At 49.1% G+C, this 19,925-nt stretch overlaps 4 protein-coding genes across 5 annotated transcripts in view; 3 read left to right on the top strand and 1 right to left on the bottom strand.

Moving 5' to 3' along the window:
- The first annotated feature begins 368 nt into the window (after nt 1–368).
- LOC125010380 (dnaJ homolog subfamily C member 5B-like) lies at nt 369–1,911 on the top strand. The gene is made up of 5 exons (XM_047588962.1): nt 369–467; nt 871–991; nt 1,188–1,401; nt 1,486–1,660; nt 1,759–1,911. The coding sequence occupies exons 2-5, from the start codon at nt 885–887 to the stop codon at nt 1,854–1,856; spliced, it is 594 nt and encodes a 197-aa protein (XP_047444918.1). The 5' UTR covers nt 369–467; nt 871–884; the 3' UTR covers nt 1,857–1,911.
- Nucleotides 1,912–2,837: 926 nt separating this feature from the next.
- Nucleotides 2,838–7,872, top strand: LOC125010585 (tripartite motif-containing protein 55-like). Its single transcript, XM_047589331.1, has 9 exons — nt 2,838–3,109; nt 3,300–3,370; nt 4,453–4,636; nt 5,072–5,167; nt 5,299–5,532; nt 5,754–5,776; nt 6,083–6,207; nt 6,534–6,757; nt 7,623–7,872. The coding sequence occupies exons 1-9, from the start codon at nt 2,990–2,992 to the stop codon at nt 7,689–7,691; spliced, it is 1,146 nt and encodes a 381-aa protein (XP_047445287.1). The 5' UTR covers nt 2,838–2,989; the 3' UTR covers nt 7,692–7,872.
- A 2,258-nt stretch (nt 7,873–10,130) lies between these two features.
- LOC125010381 (corticoliberin-1) lies at nt 10,131–13,040 on the bottom strand. 2 transcript variants are annotated; one of them, XM_047588964.1, is made up of 3 exons: nt 12,959–13,040; nt 11,470–11,607; nt 10,131–10,672 (listed from the first exon to the last, which is right to left on the bottom strand). In XM_047588964.1, exon 3 carries the CDS (start codon nt 10,661–10,663, stop codon nt 10,214–10,216), a length of 450 nt encoding a protein of 149 aa, XP_047444920.1. In that variant the 5' UTR covers nt 10,664–10,672; nt 11,470–11,607; nt 12,959–13,040; the 3' UTR covers nt 10,131–10,213. The 2 variants fall into 2 exon arrangements, with proteins under 2 accessions (XP_047444920.1, XP_047444919.1); XM_047588963.1 differs by lacking the exon at nt 12,959–13,040 and having other exon boundaries at nt 11,470–11,759.
- The window catches only part of adhfe1 (alcohol dehydrogenase iron containing 1), a 7,832-nt gene continuing 867 nt past the window's right edge, over nt 12,961–19,925 (top strand). Inside the window, exons 1-11 of the mRNA XM_047588959.1 lie at nt 12,961–13,224; nt 14,128–14,165; nt 14,264–14,313; nt 14,403–14,456; nt 15,262–15,416; nt 15,504–15,700; nt 15,784–15,861; nt 15,936–16,041; nt 16,133–16,285; nt 17,435–17,533; nt 17,611–17,786. Coding sequence (XP_047444915.1) covers nt 12,971–13,224; nt 14,128–14,165; nt 14,264–14,313; nt 14,403–14,456; nt 15,262–15,416; nt 15,504–15,700; nt 15,784–15,861; nt 15,936–16,041; nt 16,133–16,285; nt 17,435–17,533; nt 17,611–17,786 — 1,360 coding nt within the window. The 5' untranslated portion in view covers nt 12,961–12,970. The remainder of the gene's footprint in view (nt 13,225–14,127; nt 14,166–14,263; nt 14,314–14,402; nt 14,457–15,261; nt 15,417–15,503; nt 15,701–15,783; nt 15,862–15,935; nt 16,042–16,132; nt 16,286–17,434; nt 17,534–17,610; nt 17,787–19,925) is intronic.

Raw genomic sequence — 19,925 nt, 5'->3', positions numbered from 1 at the left:
AACATGTAGATATTAACGTGTAGATAATAACATGTAGATAATAACATGTAGATAATAATATGTAGATATTAACATGTAGATTATAAACATGTAGATAACAACATGTAGATAATAACATGTATATAATAACATGTAGATTATAAACATGTAGATAATAACATGTAGATAATAACATTATGTTTTTTAACATGTAGATAACAACATATAGATAATAACATGTAGATTATAAACATGTAGATAATACTCAGGTCATCTTTCTCTCCACCCTCTCGCTCTGACTCCCCTGGTTGTCACGGTAACCTCCCTCCCTCTTACACTACGTCCACCAGAGCGTCTCGTTGAAACCTGACCAGGTGTAGCGTCACATGGTCACCTGAGCCACCTGCTGAATGTTTGATGGAGGCTGTCAGAGACCTGGGACCAGACGTACCTGGACAGGTAGAAGAAGACCAGTGTCCAACAGGCAGGTAAGCACCCGCTTTAACCCTCACCCCTCTAGTGTTAACCTCCCTCGAACACTGCATACAAGGGTAAACTGTTAGCTTAGCACTTTGTGTACAATGGTAAAATAACTGTTAGCCTAGCACTATACAATGCTAAGCTAACAGTTTGTCACAAACGTGAAGATATTCCATTTTTGATGATGTTGTGGTCTTTGTATGTTTTTAGACTGGACCAAGATTAGCACACTGCTAACACAGACATCCACACAACATTAGCTCCTTTGCTAATATGCAAATCATTAGCATAATTGCCTGAGTCATTATTTGACTTACTGCTGCAGTATCAATAACAATACCAATGTGCTGCTAAAAACTGTGCTTCTTTATCGTTTTCTGGAACATGAAATCATGAGCGGTTTGCCCACAGGTGATGGTGTCAGGATGTCGGACGGGAGGCAGCGAACCTTGTCCACCTCTGGAGAGTCTCTGTATCACATCCTGGGTCTGGAGAAAGGCTGTAGCCATGACGACATCAAGAAATCCTACAGGTGAGATGACAGAGGAATCAGTGAATGGATGAAGGTTGTTAAGACACGCTCAGTATGAGACACGCAGGTAGAGACGGGTTCGAGGCTCTGGTCAGGCTGGGACATGAAGTAGCCGTGATGTGTTCAGGTTCCAGGAGGTCAAAGGTTTCAGAGCGCTGGTCATAGAGTGTTGGTGAAACCCTGTGTGTGCTGACAGGAAGCTGGCGCTGCGGTTCCACCCCGATAAGAACCCCGACAACCCGGAGGCGGCGGAGAAGTTCAAGGAGCTGAACGGGGCCCACGCCGTCCTCTCCGACCTCAGCAAGAGGAACATCTACGACTCGTACGGCTCCCTGGGACTCTACGTGGCCCAGCAGTTCGGAGAGGACAACGTCAACACCTACTTCATGCTGTCCACCTGGTGGGCCAAGGTGGGGGCGGGGCCTCTGTGCGATGTGGGCGGGGCATCTCTGAGGTGGGCATGGCCCAGGTGATGTGATGTGGTTGTGTTGCAGGGTCTCTTCCTGCTCTGTGGAGTCCTGACCGGATGCTACTGCTGCTGCTGCCTCTGCTGCTGCTGTAACTGCTGCTGTGGGAAACTAAGGCCCGCCTCCACAGGGGAGGGGGCGGAGCCTGACTACGTCTCCCCCGACGACCTGGAGGAGGAGCTACGCAATGAGCCCGACCACGGTGAGACCACATGTATGTATATGCCCCTGTATCTGACCCCTAGTCCCTGTGTGTGGTCCCGAGGGGACATGGTGTCCTCACTGTGTCTGTCTTTGCAGATGTGGATGCTCCTGTCCTCCAGCAGCCGTCCAACGCCAGCGAGAAGACGCAGCTGATCAGGGATGGGGGACGAAGATACGGAGACACCTACACATGAGGCCGCGGTCCATCACCTAGACAACGACCCCTGACCCTCTGACCCTCTGACCCTCTGACCTTCTAACCTCTAACCCTCTACCTGCTCTACTCGACCTCTGACCTTGCCCTTGACTCTGACCTCTGACCTACTTGACCCTGCCTCTGACCCTCTGACCTTACCCTGACCTTGACCTCTGACCTGCCTCTGTATCTGTAGTCATTCTGTCAAACTGAGCTCTGATTGGTTGTTGTAATGGAGGCGGAGCCTCCAGTGTGGTTGAATGTAACCATGGAAACGGATGATGTAAATAATGATTGAAGTTTGTTTCCTGAAATAAAGCTGCAGTCACATGACCAGACTCTTGAATGAATGAATGAACAAGCCGATGGATGGATGAGTGACGTGGGTGCTATACTCCCTCCCTGCCTGTAGGGGCTGCTGCAGCTTCCTCTACGACCTGAGGAGACGGATTTTAAAACGGGGCTACTGGTCTGGGCTAACCCAGACCACAGGGACCAGAGGGTCAGTAGAGACCAGAGGGACCAGAGGGACCAGAGGGACCAGAGGGACAGGGTCAGGGACAGGGACAATGGACCAGAGGGACCACAGGGACAGGGACAGAGACAGGGACAGAGATGGACAGGGACAGAGACCATGTCCCCTTGAGAGGCTTCAACAGCTCAGAGCATTTAAACATTTAAAAACAATTGAATTTGAAAGTGTCTTCTAAAATGAACAGACACAGAGGACAGGACTGATGTGGACATGTCTTTTTTGACACAGTGAGAGCAGTGGTCCAGAACCAGAGTCCAGCAGGGGGGGCTGTAGCCTCCTCAGCTGCTGCTGACTGGGTCCTGTCTCTTTAAATAACTCCCACTCAGCTGTGTCTCCTCTTGACCTTTGACATATAAGGACATGTCGGCACGGCAACGGCTGACGTCTGTCCGTCTAAAAACAGCTGCAGTCCTCTGGCACTGGATTCCTTTATTTACTCTCTGAGGGACCTCTTCACTGTCCTCCCTGTCCTCGCCGTGCTCCCTGTCCTCACCGTGCTCCCTGTCCTCGCCGTGCTCCCTGTCCTCGCCGTCCTCCCTGTCCTCGCCGTCCTCCCTGTCCAGGTGCCAGCGTGTCCCCCCTACGGCGTCCTGGTCATGGACAGCCTGGAGAAGCAGCTCGTGTGTCCCATCTGTCTGGAGATGTTCACCAAGCCCGTGGTCATCCTGCCCTGCCAACACAACCTCTGCCGCAAGTGTGCCAACGACGTCTTCCAGGTGAGGGACACGCACACCTGAGGGACACGCACACCTGAGGGACACGCACACCTGAGGGACACGCACACCTGAGGGACACACACACCTGAGGGACACGCACACCTGAGGGACACACACACAACAATGACACAAGTATTTTGTCTCAGAAACCACAGAACAACTTATGAGCACATGTCCCACTCCCCCGCAGGCGTCCAACCCCTACCTGTCCTCCAGGACCGGCTCCACCGTGGCGTCGGGGGGGGTCGTGTCCTCCGCTTGGTACCGACACTCTACGTCCAGGAACTGAGTGGTGGACCACATCGATGTCAACGGAGCTCCAGAGGAACCTCGGGGAGCATCACACCTGGACACACTGGTGCACACGGACACACTGGTACACCACACCTGGACACACACCTGGACTCACACTGACCACACTGGACCACACACCTACTCACCTGGCCCACCACACCTGAGCACACACCTGGACACACACCTGGACACACACCTGGACACACTGGACACACACCTGGACACACGCACCTGGGCACACACCTGGACACACACTTGGACACACACCTGGACTCACACCTGGACTCACACCTGGACACACACACCTGGACTCACACACCTGGACACTTGGCGTCAGGTGACTGGCTGAAGTGTCAGGCCTTTGATTGACAGGCGGGTCACATGACGTTGAGCTCCGCCTTCAGCCATAGATGTATAAACACTAGATGCTACATTCAGGTTTTAGCTCAGACCAACAGCGTCTGACACTAAAGTGACTTCAGTGTCGTTTGCGGATGTTTCCATGAAAGAAACAGGAACCACTTCACTAGTGAGCAGACGTTTTATCTTATTTAACTGTCATGGACGTGTTGAATGCATCTCTAAAGCTTTAACCCGTCAGTTTCATGTATTAACTGTTAACGTAACTGTAGCTGCGTAAACAGAACCAGAACAGAACCCAGCGTTGGTACATGGACTCGTTCTGTTTGTGTTTTGTTTCAGTCATTTCCCTCGTGGATCATTAAAGTCTGTCTGAGTTTGAGTCTACGTCTTATTAACACTCTCTTCCTGTGACTGTATCTTGTTTTATTTTGATCATTATATCACAAACTCTATTGTGTTATTATTAAACATAAGATTATCACTGTTTTTATTGTTAATATCAGCCCTTTTTGACAAACACCTACAAGCCTTTTAGTGGCGTTGGGCATTATCTGCATTTTTAATTTAACCAGTCGATACAGCATCATAAATATAATAAATAACATTTATAATAAACCTGTCCCTGTCCCTGTCCCAGTAAACCTGTCCCTGTCTCTGTCCCAGTAAACCTGTCCCTGTCCCTGTGTCTGTCCCAGTAAACCTGTCCCGGAGGAGAAGGGGGACCAGCCGATGTGTGAGGACCATGAGGATGAGAAGATCAACATCTACTGTTTGTCCTGCAGTGTCCCCACATGTTCCCTGTGCAAAGTGTTTGGAGCTCACAGGGACTGTGAGGTGGCGCCGCTGCAGGACGTCTTCACCTCGCAGAAGGTACACAACCCACTACACACTATATACACAACCCCCCCTACACACTATATACACACACCTACACACAACCTCCACTACACACTATATACACAACCCCCACTACACACTATATACACAACCCCCACTACACACTATATACACAACCTGCACTACACACTATATACACACCTGTACACACCCCACTACACACTATATACACAACCTCCACTACACACTATATACACAACCTCCACTACACACTATATACACAACCCACTACACACTATATACACAACCCCCACCACACACTATATACACACCTACACACAACCTCCACTACACACTATATACACAACTCCCCTACACACCTATATACACACCTATATACACACCTATACACACAGCTCCTGTTCTGTCCATAGTAAACTCAGCTGTGAATGTAAACCCTGTGTGTAGGCGGAGCTTAGTGACTCTGTGTCCATGCTGGTTGGAAACAATGAGAGGATTCAGGCCGTCATCAGTCAGCTGGAGGAGACCTGCAGAGCTGTGGACGTGAGTTCTTCCCTGACCCCTCCCCCTGCGGCCCCTCCTTCCCTGGGGCCCCTCCCCCCCGGGGCCCCTCCCCCTGGGGCCCCTCCCTCCCTGGGGCCCCTCCCCTAGTAGTGACTGGTGTGTGTCTGCAGGAGAGCGGGCGCAGGCAGAAGTCTCAGGTGTGTGCTTCATTCGATCACCTGTACGCGCTGATGGAGGAGAGGAAGGCGGAGCTAACGCTGAGGATCAACGCGGAGCAGGAGGAGAAGCTCCACTACATCCGGGGTCTGAGGAGGAGGTCCACGGAGCACCTGGAGGCCTGCACCAGGCTCCTGGAGACCGCCTTCCAGACCATGGACCAGGCTGAGATGGCCCAGTTCCTGCAGGTAGCCCGTTAGCATGGAGCTAGCATGGAGCTAGCACCGTGTTAGCTTCGGTTTGCTCCACGGTGTTAAAGATATTAGAATGTAGAGCATCAATCCTTCTGTATCATATGCTACTTGGTTAGCGTGGTGTTAGCATGGAGCTAGCATGGTGTGTGAGGAAGCTGGGTTAGCATCAACGTTGAGCTGCTGCTGACTGAATGTTTATCTTTGATCCTGAACAGGAGTCGAAACCTCTGCTGCAGAAGTGAGTTCCTGTTTGTGATTTGTTGTTAGTTTGTTGTTTTCATTTTGTTTGTTAGTTGTTTACAGTTCAGACATGTCCTGTTGTGGATGTGGTTGTTGTTGTTGTTGTTGTGGTTGTGGTTGTGGTTGTTGTTGTGGTTGTTGTTGTTGTTGTTGTTGTTGTGGTTGTGGTTGTTGTTGTTGTGGTTGTGGTTGTGGTTGTGGTTGTTGTTGTTGTTGTTGTTGTTGTGGTTGTGGTTGTTGTTGTTGTGGTTGTGGTTGTGGTTGTTGTTGTTGTTGTTGTGGTTGTGGTTGTGGTTGTGGTCAGGATGCTGGAGGGAACCAACACGTCTCACCTGGATCAGGTCCAGCCCGGCTACGAGAAGATGGAGCACTTCACAGCTAGCTTTGAGAAACAGAGGAGAGCGCTAGCCAGCATTGACTTCATCCAATGTAAAAGGCTTCACCTACCGTTAGCTTTGCATTAGCATTAGCAGTCACTGCTTATTAGCCCAGTGAGTCTGGTGTTAGATACAAGCTGCTGCTACTAAGCTAAGATGTGCTAATGTTTTAGCAAGAAATATCTTACTGCTAATGTATTTTGCTACCATGAGTCATCAAGGTGTATGCTAATGTTAGCATGATTCATATAGAATGTTAGCCTCTTAATATGTTAGTATTCTGATGTGTTAGCATACCAAAATTAAGTGTTCTATCTGCTAACCTGTTAGCATGCATCATGCTAGCGTGTTAGCATTAAGCTACTTTGTGCTTCTCAGTGGGTGAGGATGATGAGGATGATGAGGAAGATGAAGGTGAGGTGGAGGTCAGAAGTAGAGCTCAGCAGGTGACACCTGCTCACTCAGCCCCGCCCCCACAGAGACCCCCAGAGACCCCGCCCACCCCGGCCCGGCTACACAGACCCAAACACCCCGCCCCCTTCACCTGCCCACCGCTGGCCTCCCCCCAGTCTGCCACTCCCACTCGTGGTACATCACCCCAGGTCTCTCATTCTCTAGCTTTAGATATGATCAAGAAAAAAAGTTTGAATATTACATCACTCTCCCCCTCCCCCTCCTCCTCCTATTCCTCCTCCTCCCTCCCTCTCCTCCTCCTCCTCCTCCCTCTCCTCCTCCCCCTCCACTCCTCCTCCCTACTCCCTCCTTCCCCTCCTCCCTCTCCTCCTCCACCTCCTCCCTCTCCTCCCCCCTCCTCCTCCTCCTTCCCCTCCCCCTCCTCTCCTCCCCTCTCCCTCTCCTCCTCCCCCCTCCCTCCCCCCCCCCTCCTCCTCCCCTCCCCTCTTCCTCCTCCTCCCTCCTCCTCCTCTCCTCCTCCTCCCCCCTCCCCTCCTCCTCCTCCTCCCTCCTCCCCCTCCTCCCCCTTCTCCTCCTCCCCCTCCCCCTCCCTCTCCTCCCCCTCCTCCCCCCCTCTCCCCTCCCCCCTCCTCCTCCTCCCCTTCTCCTCCCCCTCCCCTCCCTCTCCTCCTCCCCTCCTCCTCCTCCTCTCCTCCTCCTCCCTCCTCCTCCCCCATCCCTCTCCCTCTCCTCCTTCCCCTCCTCTCCTCCCCTTCTCCTCTCTCCCTCCTCCTCCTCCTCCTCTCCCCCCCCCCCCCCTCCTCCCCTCCTCCCCTTCTCCTCCCTCCCCCCTCCTCCTCCTCCCCTCCCTCCCCCTCCCCCTCTCCTCCCTCCCCTCTCCTCTCCTCCCCCCTCTCCTCTCCTCTCCTCCCCCTCCTCCTCCTCCTCCCTCCCCCCCTCCCCTCCTCCCTCTCCTCTCCCTCCCTCTCCTCCCTCCTCCCTCTCCTCCCCCCTCCCCTCCCCTCCCCTCCTCCTCCCTTCCCCCCCTCCCCCCCCCCCCCCCCCCCCCCCCAGTCTGAACAGGGGGAGGCGGAGGATGGACCCAAACACGTCTTCTCCTTCAGTTGGCTCAACCAGAAGTGAAACCAGTTCAGAATCCCATTGGACTTTCTCCTGATTTTAGTTTGTTCTTCATTTCATCGCTCGGTTTCTTCTGGTGACGGATTGTTCCAGACGTCTGGAAGTTAAAAGGAAAAACTCTACGTTTAAAAAGGCAAATGTGTTTCCTGCTAAAGTGTCAAATAAATCATTGTTTTATTATGAACCTGGTTCTTTTACTGAGGCTCAGTCTGGACCAGACTCCTTTAAAAAATCCTTCATTTTAACAGGCGACTCCTCAAAGACGTCTTCACTGAGTGTGTGTTAGTGTGTGTTAGTGTGTTAGTGTGTGTTAGTGTGTTAGTGTGTGTTAGTGTGTGTGAAGTGTGTGTTAGTGTGTGTTAGTGTGTTAGAGTGTGTGTTAGTGTGTGTTAGTGTGTGTTAGAGTGTGTTAGTGTGTGTGTTAGTGTGTGTTAGTGTGTGTTAGTGTGTGTTAGTGTGTGTTAGTGTGTGTGTTAGAGTGTGTTAGTGTGTGTGTTAGTGTGTGTTAGTGTGTGTTTAGTGTGTGTGTGTTAGTGTGTGTTAGAGTGTTAGAGTGTGTTAGTGTGTGTTAGTGTGTGTTAGTGTGTGTTAGAGTGTGTTAGTGTGTGTGTTAGAGTGTGTTAGTGTGTGTTAGTGTGTGTGTTAGAGTGTGTGTGTGTGTTAGTGTGTGTTAGTGTGTGTGTGTTAGAGTGTGTGTTAGAGTGTGTGTGTGTGTTAGTGTGTGTTAGAGTGTGTGTGTGTGTTAGTGTGTGTTAGAGTGTGTGTTAGAGTGTGTGTTAGTGTGTGTGTTAGTGTGTGTTAGTGTGTGTGTGTTAGAGTGTGTGTTAGAGTGTGTGAAGTGTGTTTGTGTTAGAGTGTGTTAGTGTGTGTGTGTTAGTGTGTGTTTAGTGTGTGTGTGTTAGTGTGTGTTAGTGTGTTAGAGTGTGTGAAGTGTGTTTGTGTTAGAGTGTGTGTTAGTGTGTGTGTTAAAGTGTGTTAGTGTGTGTTAGTGTGTGAAGTGTGTTTATCAGTGATTTTGATATTTTATGAATGAGTTGTTTTTCATAAAGAACGAATGAATCCTTCGTGTGAGGCAGATCATTTATTCGTTTAATTTAAACTCCAGAATAAACATCTTAAATATAAACACACATTCTGTTTCTAAAATAAAAGTCTCCTCCTGGATGTAACTGAGCTCATAGTCCAGCGCCTCCTGGTGGATCCTTAGTTCCACAAGTTATTTAACCAACTGATGCAATGAGGAGCTTCTCATTTCTCCACATCCCGTGGTGGAGGAGATGTTAGTCTGGTGGAGGAGATGTTAGTCTGGAGGAGGAGGAGATGTTAGTCTGGAGGAGGAGGAGATGTTAGTCTGGTGGAGGAGATGTTAGTCTGGAGGAGGAGATGTTAGTCTGGAGGAGGAGATGTTAGTCTGGTGGAGGAGATGTTAGTCTGGTGGAGGAGATGTTAGTCTGGTGGAGGAGGAGATGTTAGTCTGGTGGAGGAGATGTTAGTCTGGTGGAGGAGGAGATGTTAGTCTGGAGGAGGAGATGTTAGTCTGGTGGAGGAGATGTTAGTCTGGTGGAGGAGATGTTAGTCTGGAGGAGGAGATGTTAGTCTGGAGGAGGAGGGTCAAATCAAACATGTAGAAACTACTGAAACTGTCTTAAGACCTTTATTCCAGACTGGAAGGACAGTGGAGAACCATGTTCTACCAGGAAGAAATAAATCCTGATTGATGGAGAAACGTTTGGAAGAAAAGCAGCAGTAGAACTCAGGGCTGTGTTTAATAGTGGAAGGAAGAACATTTCACACCATGGACAATGTGAAGGGAACTCAAGGGACTGAACAGAAAACCACTCAGACATATTCCAGGATTCATGGGGCTCAGAGAGAGAAAGAGGTTCAGGAACCATGAGTCCAGACCTGAGTCCAGACCTGAGTCCAGACCAGAGACCAGACCAGAGTCCAGACCTGAACCCAGAGAGAAAGTTTGGGATGAGCTGGAGACTCAGACTCTGACATCATCAACACAAGATCTGAACTAAAAACACTGGATGGAAGAAACCTGGAGACACTGGAGAAGCTTCTTATTGAACCAATGGAGTCAAAGCTGGAGGAGCTCCGCCCACAGTCTAGAGAGGAGCTCCGCCCACAGACTAGAGGGGAGCTCCGCCCACAGAATAGAGAGGAGCTCCGCCCACAGACTAGAGGGGAGCTCCGCCCACAGAATAGAGAGGAGCTCCGCCCACAGACTAGAGAGGAGCTCCGCCCACAGACTAGAGGGGAGGAGCTCCGCCCACAGACTAGAGGGGAGAAGCTCCGCCCACAGACTAGAGAGGAGCTCCGCCCACAGACTAGAGGGGAGCTCCGCCCACAGACTAGAGGGGAGGAGCTCCGCCCACAGACTAGAGAGGAGGAGCTCCGCCCACAGACTAGAGGGGGGGAGCTCCTCCCACAGACTAGAGAGGAGCTCCGCCCACAGACTAGAGGGGAGGAGCTTTTATTTTAGCCAGGCTGTGTGGAGTCGTTGAACGTCTGGTTCCTCATTTGCCAAACGTGTCCATCATCCTCCGGTTGCTGTCGGCCTGTTGAGCCAAACGCTCGGCCCGGGACATCTCCAGAACCTCCCTGAGGAGGTGGAAGGTCAGGTCCAGCGAGATGGGAGGCTCGTCAGACCTCTTCCCCTTCTCCTCCTGTTGTTCCACCCTGGCCTGAAGGAGGCGCTGTGTGAGCTGCAGCAGAGCCCTGTTCACAGCTGAGAAGGAGGAGGAGGAGGGGGAGGAGGAGGAGAGGAGCTTTGGAGCAGCACTGCCTCCTTTTTCTCCTTTTCCTCCTTCTCCTCCTTCCAACCTCAGGGAGAACTCCTCCCCCAGACTGAGGAGTAGTGGTCGGGGCAGGAGGTGCCCAACGGGTGAGTCAGGTCGACCGTCAGCAGAGCGATGGAGGACGACATCGAGCAGAACGACGAGCCACAAGTTCACCATCAGCTTCATGACTGCAGCCTGCAGGGAGAGTCCAGAGTCAGAGGACCACGGTTCCCTGAACGCATCACTAAATGTTCCCTGAATGCATCATTAAATGTTCCCTGAACGCAGCACTAAATGTTCCCTAAACGCATCACTAAATGTTCCCTGAACGCATCACTAAATACTCCCTGAATGCATCACTAAATGTTCCCTGAATGCATCACTAAATGTTCCCTAAACGCATCACTAAATGTTCCCTGAATGCATCACTAAATGTTCCCTAAACGCATCACTAAATGTTCCCTGAACGCATCACTAAATGTTCCCTGAACGCATCATTAAATGTTCCCTAAACGCATCACTAAATGTTCCCTGAACGCATCACTAAATGTTCCCTAAACGCATCACTAAATGTTCCCTGAACGCATCACTAAATGTTCCCTAAACGCATCACTAAGTGTTCCCTAAACGCATCACTAAATGTTCCCTGAACGCATCATTAAATGTTCCCTGAACGCATCACTAAGTGTTCCCTGACAGCATCACTAAATGTTCCCTGAATGCATCACTAAATGTTCAGTGAATGCATCACTAAATGTTCCCTGAACGCATCACTAAATGTTCCCTGAACGCATCACTGGTCTAACCTGGTTCGGGTCTGTTTGTTCTTACCTGAGCGTCTCTGCTGCTTCTCTGCAGTCAAACCCAAACTCACCTGTATATATACTGGAGTGTGTGTGTGTGTGTGTGTGTGTGTGTGAGTGTGTGAGTGTGTGTGTGTATGTGTGTGTGAGGGGGAGGGGGGGGGGGGGTGATGAAGATGAGGATGTGACCTTTGTCGGCACAGGGCTCTGGAGGCCTCGTCCTCTGATGAGTCACCTCCGTGGTCATAATGTTATGGTTTGACCTTCATCCGCTGCAGGAAAGTGACACAAAGTTTCTCCGACGCCAAAGACACGAAACTTCAGCCGCTGAATAAAAACCAGAGGCAGGTCTGTTTGTTTAAAGGTCGATGTGCCACAGCCCCTCAAACACATCCACAACACTTTCACAACACAACGACAACACAATGACAACACATCCACAACACAATGACAACACATCCACAACACAATGACAACACATCCACAACACAATGACAACACATCCACAACACAACGAAAACACATCCACAACACAACGAAAACACATCCACAACACATCCACAACACAACACAACAACAACACATCCACAACACAACACATCCACAACACAACAACAACACATCCACAACACAACGACAACACATCCACAACACAACTCATTTATCCAGTTCGTGTCCTGACAACAGTCTGTCCCTTCTCCCGCATTTAATACAACATCTGAAGGAATAACACATAGATCTGAAACCAAGCTAAGCTAATCTCTATCAGAGGCGCTAGCAGCCGGCTAACACTTCGCTGCCGGGTTGATGCTAAAACATAATAATGTATTAAGTAGTTTAATGTCTTTAATACATAAAAATAAGTTATGACTGTAACAGATATTACACTAATACATTCAAATGAATCATAATAATCCCATGAAACGAGCTGCAGGTTTCTTCCTGTTTTAGGTTTTTCCTGCCGGTTCCAGGTTTTGTAAAACGACCTGAGACAGTTTGTGTTGTTACTGACGCTATGTTAATAAAACTGAACTGAATGAGACGCCAGTGAATTTAAAAGTCCTGATGGTCCAGGTCTTCATCTCATGTAGAACATCTGGAGGAAAACGACACGAACATTAATGTGTTTTATTACCTGACATCATAACATAAACCTCCAGGCTGTAAAATTAATATTTAATAGAAATGAAACCAGCTCAGGTCCGTTTTTAACGTTGTTACATTAATCACATGCAAACTAAACATTAACGTTTCCTACACACTGGATTTAAAAGGATTATTACTAATTACGTTTTAAACTCAGTGATAACTGTTGCTAGCTCCCGTTAGCCTCCTGTTAGCCTCTCGTTAGCCTCCCTTGAGCATATTGTTGAACTCCTGTTGGCCTGTCGTTAGCTGTTAGCCTCGCTAGCAAACCGGAGCTTCGCTGGAAAGCTAGCCTAAGGCTAATTCATTAGCTGGTTAATTAGCTAGTTAACTTTAGTTCAAACTCAGCTAGCAACAAGCAGTTAGCAACTAGCGGCCTCTGGCAGTGCCCTTATCTCATCTGTCAATCAAAATGGAAACGCCCTTAATTATGCAGATTTTTAAACCTTCATTAAAAATTAACCGTTGCGTTAGAAAAAACCCGTTCAGCTGTCACGAATAATGAAACAACTGAGAAAATAAAATAACACACCGGGATGTAAACATGTTGAGGATCAGCGCCTCCGGAGCCTCAAGCGGCCACTCGATGAACTGCAGTTTCCCGCATGTGTTCAATGCTCAGACCCGAACAGTAGAGGGCGCCAGGCCCCTCCACTGGTTTAAACACAAAGAAGAAGAAGTCGTCGTAGTAGTAATAGTAGTAAGTGAAGAAGAAGAAGAAGGAGAAGGAGACGTAGAAGTCATCATGGCGGGTCGCGATCGGGTCGTTCACCTCCTCAGGCAGCTCGAGCGAGCAGCGTAAGTTCGACCAGAGATCGATCAAAACTTAAATCAACGTTAATCAACTTGAATCGCGTTAGTCAGGAAACTGACAAGAGAGCAACAAAGGAAAGCGACAGCGCCAGTGTCCATTTAAAAACATGGCGTTTTCTGTCGAGAGTTCTGGTTCCAACTCGGTTCGACTCGGAACAGAAGTGATCCGAGTCTGTGGAGGGTCTCTGAGAAAACGGGACACATAAGACCCCCCGACGCTCTGCGGTTCACCTGCAGTCAGGTCAAAGGTCACCTGCAGACACGTGACCTGGTCCAAATATCGATAACATCGATACCAAATCAATGGCATCGATACTTACGTTTCATTGTAATTTAGTACAGTTGGTTTATTAAAAAAAACACACGAGACAGAAGCGCAATGATTTATTTCTATAACTTGTATTGTAGTTTCTGAACACTGAAAAATAATTTGTTTTCATTTGTTCCCATGTGATAATTTTCTGTTGTTTCTGAACAAAAACTTATTAGGACGATAAAGTACTTTGTCCTGGATTTTAAGTGATTAATAATCCTAAGGGCAAAACATAAGAACGTTTACGGTGGCTGCATCACAGTCTGAATCTGAATGAACTGTCAGGACCTTTATTATTAAAAAGTATCGGTATCAATGATTGGATATCGGATTTACCTGGTATCAGATCGATACCAAACCTAGTGGTATCACACACCACCACCTTCAGACATGTGTTCCCATGAGTCCAGGTCCTGGTTGGACCCTGGTTGGACCCTGGGGGGACCCTGGGGGGACCCTGGGGGGACCATGGGGGGACCATGTCCCTCCTGTAGATCAGGTCTTTATTATTAATAGTTGAGCTTTGTTAAATTAGATGATTTCTGAATGGACCTCTGCTCTGTGTCTGTGTACAGGTGCAGATGTCCTGCTCACTCCAACACCTTCCACCACGGTACGCTCTGTCACCCCTTCACCTCACCCCTTCACCCCACCTGTTCACCCCTTCACCTGTTCACCCCGTGACCTCACCCTTTCACCGTTGTCCTGCAGGTGTAGCAGCGTCTCCATGTACTGTCAGGAAGACGGACTACGCCTTCGAGGTGACTCACCAGACACGGATAGAAGGAGGAGGAGGAGGAGGAGGACGTCACTGTTTGTTTATCCGAGTGTTTGTGTTTGTTTTTGTCAGATGGCGAGTTCTAACATCAGATATGGAGGCGGAGTCAGCAGAGAGATCGGCATGGTAACCAAAACACATGTGGATCAGCTGAGATGGGCCGTGTTGGTGGCTGTAGTTTATTGTCCCCAGTATGAAAGACGAGAGCAACGATACGGATGAACAAATATCACAACACAAACATCACAACACAAAGGGAAGCGTCTGTTCGGGGTAAAGCCAGAACACGAAGGAGGAAACTCAAAACATGTTTATTCACAGCGGGAGGGAAAGAAGAAGAAGAGTGGAACACAGCACAACACAAAACTGATTCAGTATCACGTGAAGCTACCAAGCTACAAGCTAACATGCTAACACGCTACATGCTAACACGCTAACACGCTACACAGGACGTCAATTTACAGCAGGAAGAGGCCAGCGAGGAGTTACACACTGGTCCATGACAAACCTCCCTCCATCCCATCCCTTCATCCCTCATCTCATCCCTTCATCCCTCCATCTCATCCCTCCCTCTCATCCCTTCATCCCTCCCTCTCATCCCTTCATCTCATCCCTCCATCTCATCCATCCCTTCATCTCATCATCCCTTCATCCCTCACTCTCATCCCTCCATCCCTCACTCTCATCCCTTCATCTCATCCCTTCATCTCATCCATCCCTTCATCCCTCCTCATCCTCATCCTCATCCTCCATCCCTCACTCTCATCCCTTCATCTCATCCCATCCCTCCATCCCCCACTCTGACACCCGCTGACACTGACGATGTTTACGCTGTTGTTTTTGTCATCGTCGGAATAGTTGACGATGTAAATGTTGGTCTGAATGTTGTCGACGTTGTTTTTGACGTCGTCGTGGCCCGGTTCTCCTCCAGGACCTCCAGAACCTCGGGGCCCAGAACGTGTGTGTGATGACGGACCAGAACTTGTCCGGTCTCCGTCCGATGGAGGTGGTGTTGGAGTCTCTGGTGAAGAACAAAGTCCAGTTCAAGGTCTACGACAGCGTCCGGGTGGAGCCCACTGACTCCAGGTGAGGATGGGGGCGGGGTTGGGGGCGGGGTTAGGCCTCATGGCCTCATGGCCTCATAAGTGCACTAACGTCCTGTGTGTGTCCCAGCTTTAAAGACGCCATCTCATTCGCCAAGTCCGACTCGTTTGATGTGTTTGTGGCGGTGGGCGGCGGCTCTGTGATTGACACATGTAAAGCAGCCAATCTGTACGCGTCCCACCCCGAGGCCGACTTCCTGGACTTCGTCAACGCTCCCATAGGTCGAGGGAAGCCGGTGACGGGAGCCGTGAAGCCACTCATCGCAGGTACCCCCCCCCCCCGGATCCAGGTTATTTGTGCAGCTTCTGTTGTTTTGAATGTGTAGTTGAAGTTACCCCCCCCCCCCCAGTGCCGACCACGGCGGGCACCGGCAGCGAGACCACTGGAGTCGCCATCTTTGACTACGAGCCTCTCAAAGCCAAGACAGGTGAGTTTAGAGGTCACATGTTGGTGACATCACTGGTGACATCAGCATGAATCTGAGCTGTGATTGGCTGACAGGCATCGCCAGCAGAGCCATCAGACCCACGCTGGGCATCGTCGACCCGTTGCACACACTGAGCATGCCCGAGAGAGTCGCCGCCAACAGCGGCTTTGACGTCCTCTGGTCGGTCCTCGCCGGACGTTTGTCACGGTTGCTGTTCTGGTTGTTGTTGTTGTTGGTCACCACTGAAACACGCGTCCTATGTGTCCGCTAGCCACGCCCTGGAGTCCTACACCGCCCTGCCCTACGACAAGAGAAGCCCCTGCCCTCCCAACCCCATCAACCGCCCCGCGTACCAGGGCAGCAACCCCATCAGTGACGTCTGGTCCCGCCACGCCCTCCATGTGGTCGCCAAGTTCATGAAACGGTAAAAACTGGTTCAACATCCAGGAGCTGGATCGGTTCTAAGAGGAACCTCATCGTCCATCACTGAGTCCAGAGAACTTTGTAAAAATGAGACAAAGAGAACAAAGGAGCCACTGTTCCTCCTCTGAGCGAGTCTGTGAGTCCTTCAGAATAAAAGCTCCTGTAACAGCTGATCAGGGTCTAATCTGATCCCAGATCAGAACCAGCTGAGTTGTGAGATGTTGGTGGTTTCCTCTCATCAGCTGATGCTCCAACATTTCTACTGGATGAAGGTCAGGACTTTGACTTGTTCCTAAACATTCATCTGGTTCTTCTGGAGAACCACTGGTGTTCTTGGGCTCCTTGTCTTCCTCCATGACCCAGTTTCTCTTCACATTCAGCTCATGGACTCATGTCCTGACATTTTCTTTCAGAGTTCACTGGTAGAATTCACAGTTCATTGGTCCATCAATGATGAGCAGATGCAGCAGAACAGGCCCAAACCAGGACATTAGCGCCCCCATGTGTCATGGAGGGATGAGGTTCTGATGCTGGAATGCAGTGTTGGTTCATCTCCAAACATTTAAACCAAACTATTCTACTCTGGTCTCATCTGTCCACTAAACATTGTCCCACATGTTCTTTGTGGACAGAGAGCAGTGTCTTTGGTTGTTGAGTGGATTCATCAACATGAACATCAGCCAATGTGAGAGAGGCCTTTAGCTGCTTAGAAGTTCCCCTGGGTTCCTCTGGTTCCTCTCCCACTATGATGGAGTGATGTTTGTTGGTGGACCACTCCTGTGGAGGGGAACAGTCGTCTTCAATCTGTCTGACTCTCTGTGGATTATTTGTGGCTTCCAGACTCTTTACAGATGGTTGTGGAACCTTTTCCAGCCTGATGAGCAACAACAACTCTTTTTCTGAGCTCCTCACAAAGCTCCTTTGATCTGTTGTCATCACACACTTCAACACAAACATGAGACAAATCCCTGATTCATAGAAACTAAACCAGGACCTGAGTCTCATTGGTGGAAACATGCAGCTTGTTTTAGTCTCATATCTGTGTCTCATGTGTTGCTGGGTTCTTTCTGGACGTTTTGAGTCATGTTTATGAGGAAATGTAGAAACGTGTGAATGTGTGTCCTGAGTAAGTCCTCATGTCTATGTCCAGAGCTGTGAGGGACCCTGAGGACCTGGAGGCCCGGTCCAGCATGCACCTGGCCAGCGTCTTCGCAGGCATCGGTTTTGGAAACGCTGGAGTTCATCTGTGGTGAGAAATATTTCTTCTACGAGTCTCGTCCCAGCGCAGCAGCGTCTCTTTAACGTCTTTCATGTGTTTCTTTTCAGTCATGGGATGTCTTATCCCATCGCAGGGAACGTGAAGAGCCACTCAGCTCAGGGCTACAGCGTGGACCATCCTCTGGTGCCTCACGGACTCTCCGTCGTCCTCACGTCTCCGGCCGTCTTCACCTTCACCGCCCCCATGTGCCCAGAGCGCCACCTGGAGGCTGCAGAAATCCTCGGTACTTGAACATCACCTTCAGCCTAATTTTTAGTCCTACGTGTCGTACCTACGTGTCGTACCTACGTGGTCTAGTCTGGTCTGGTCTCATCTCTGCTGGTCCCTGGTCAGTCTGGTCCCAAACACCAGGAGGCGCTGTGTCTTTTTACCACTCAGGTTCATTTTAGTCTCTATTTCCTGCTTCACTTTCAACAATGGAGACTGAACAGGAGTTTGTGTGTTACGCTAACTTAACTCAGAAGCATGAATGGTGCGTTCGCTTACCTCAGAGCTGAGAATGACACCTGAGTGATAAGAGGCCTGAAAACAAGATGGTGGAAACGTGGTGCGTTCAGTATTTACGTTACAGAGTCCACAGTGAAATTTAAGTTCTTTTAAAAAAAAAATCTTGATATTAACTAATATTATTACTAATGTTAAACTAAATTTAGTCTGTTTATGTTACCATCACAGTAAATGAACAATTCAGTTCAATTCAGTTTTATTTATATAGCGCCAATAACAACACAAATCGTCTCAAGACGCTTCACAAAAACCAGCCTGAAAAACTCCCTTTAACAGGAAGAAACCTGGAGCAGAACCAGCTCATATGGAGGAACCATCTGCTGAAGACCAGCCGGGTAGAACCAGAGAAGATAGAGGGAGAAGAAGAACAGGAGAAACTAGATAAACTAACTTCTGTCATAGATACAAACATCCAGCTGAAGGAAACATGTAGGATCTAGTAATATAACACATAGCTGATGATCTGTGACAGTTTGTGAGTATAACAGGAATCATGGGCAGGTTGGTGAATAGTTCATCTAGGTAGGAGTGGACACCTGGAGGAGGACATGAAGACTGGGACAGATGTAGTTTATGGAGCTCCACAGGTCTGATACACAGACTCCAGACCATGAAGACTGGGCTGGTTGATGAGGCCACGGCAGCAGATGTAGCTTAGAACTCCACAGGTCAGATATTCAGCCTCCAGACCAGAGACCCTCACAAGAAGATGGAGGGGAGAGAGGGAGACACAGTGGTTAGTAAATTATAAGAGATAGAAAATAAAATGATAAGATATTAGAGGACAAAGAGGAGAGGACATGTCCTCAGTGCATCGTCCCCCTGCAGCCTAGGCCTATAGCAGCATAACTAAGGGATGGTTAAGTCCAGCTCTAACTATAAGCTTTGTCTAAAAGGAAAGTCTTAGTCCTGACCTTAAACGTAGAGACTGTGTCTGCCTCCAGAACCCAAACTGGGAGCTGGTTCCACAGGAGAGGAGCCTGATAGCTGAAGGTTCTACCTCCCATTCTACTTTTAGAAACTCTAGGAACCACAAGCAGACCTGCACTTAGAGATGGTAGTGATCTGTTGGGACAGTCTGGTTCTATGAGGTCTTTCAGATATGATGGAGCTCGGCCTTTCAGGGCCTTGTATGTAAGGAGGAGGATTTTAAATTCAATTCTAGATTTTAAAGGGAGCCAATGAAGAGAAGCTAACACTGGAGTAATATGATCTCTCTTGCTAATTCCTGTCAGTGCTCTTGCTGCAGCGTTTTGAGTCAGTTGGAGGCTTTTTAAAGAGTATTTGGAGCCAGACTGTAACGAGTTACAATAATCCAGCCTGGAAGACACAAATGCATGAACTAGTTTTTCTGCATCTCTCTGAGAAAGGATGTTCCTAATGTTGATGATATTACGAAGGTGAAAGAAAGCAGTCCTGGTCACCTGCTTTATGTGAGAATTAAAGGACATATCCTGGTCAAATATAACACCAAGGTTTTTCACAGTAGTACTGGAGGCCAAGGTAACGCCATCCAACAAAAGCAGGTGATTAGATAATGAATCTCTGACATGTTTAGAGCCAAATACGATAACTTCAGTTTGTCTGAGTTTAAACGTTCAGATTTAGAGTTGTGCCAAGTGATGCTGTCAACAAAATAATCTGTTACAAATACAATATTACTCCCAGTTGTTATGGTGTTTGTCTCTGTTGTGGCTGTTGTTTTTAGCCGTTGTTAGCGTGACATGAGTTTGTAGTTCCCATATAACACAGGAACAAGTAGAACAGCATTTCAATGTATGAATGTGGAAGATAATGTAGCGCGACAACAACTAATCAGAAGAGCTAATAAAGGGAATATTACAGGAGCTTCTAT

This window comes from Mugil cephalus, chromosome 7 (assembly GCF_022458985.1).
Source record: "Mugil cephalus isolate CIBA_MC_2020 chromosome 7, CIBA_Mcephalus_1.1, whole genome shotgun sequence".
NCBI lineage: Eukaryota > Metazoa > Chordata > Actinopteri > Mugiliformes > Mugilidae > Mugil > Mugil cephalus.
This window is presented reverse-complemented; position numbering and strand designations above follow the sequence as displayed.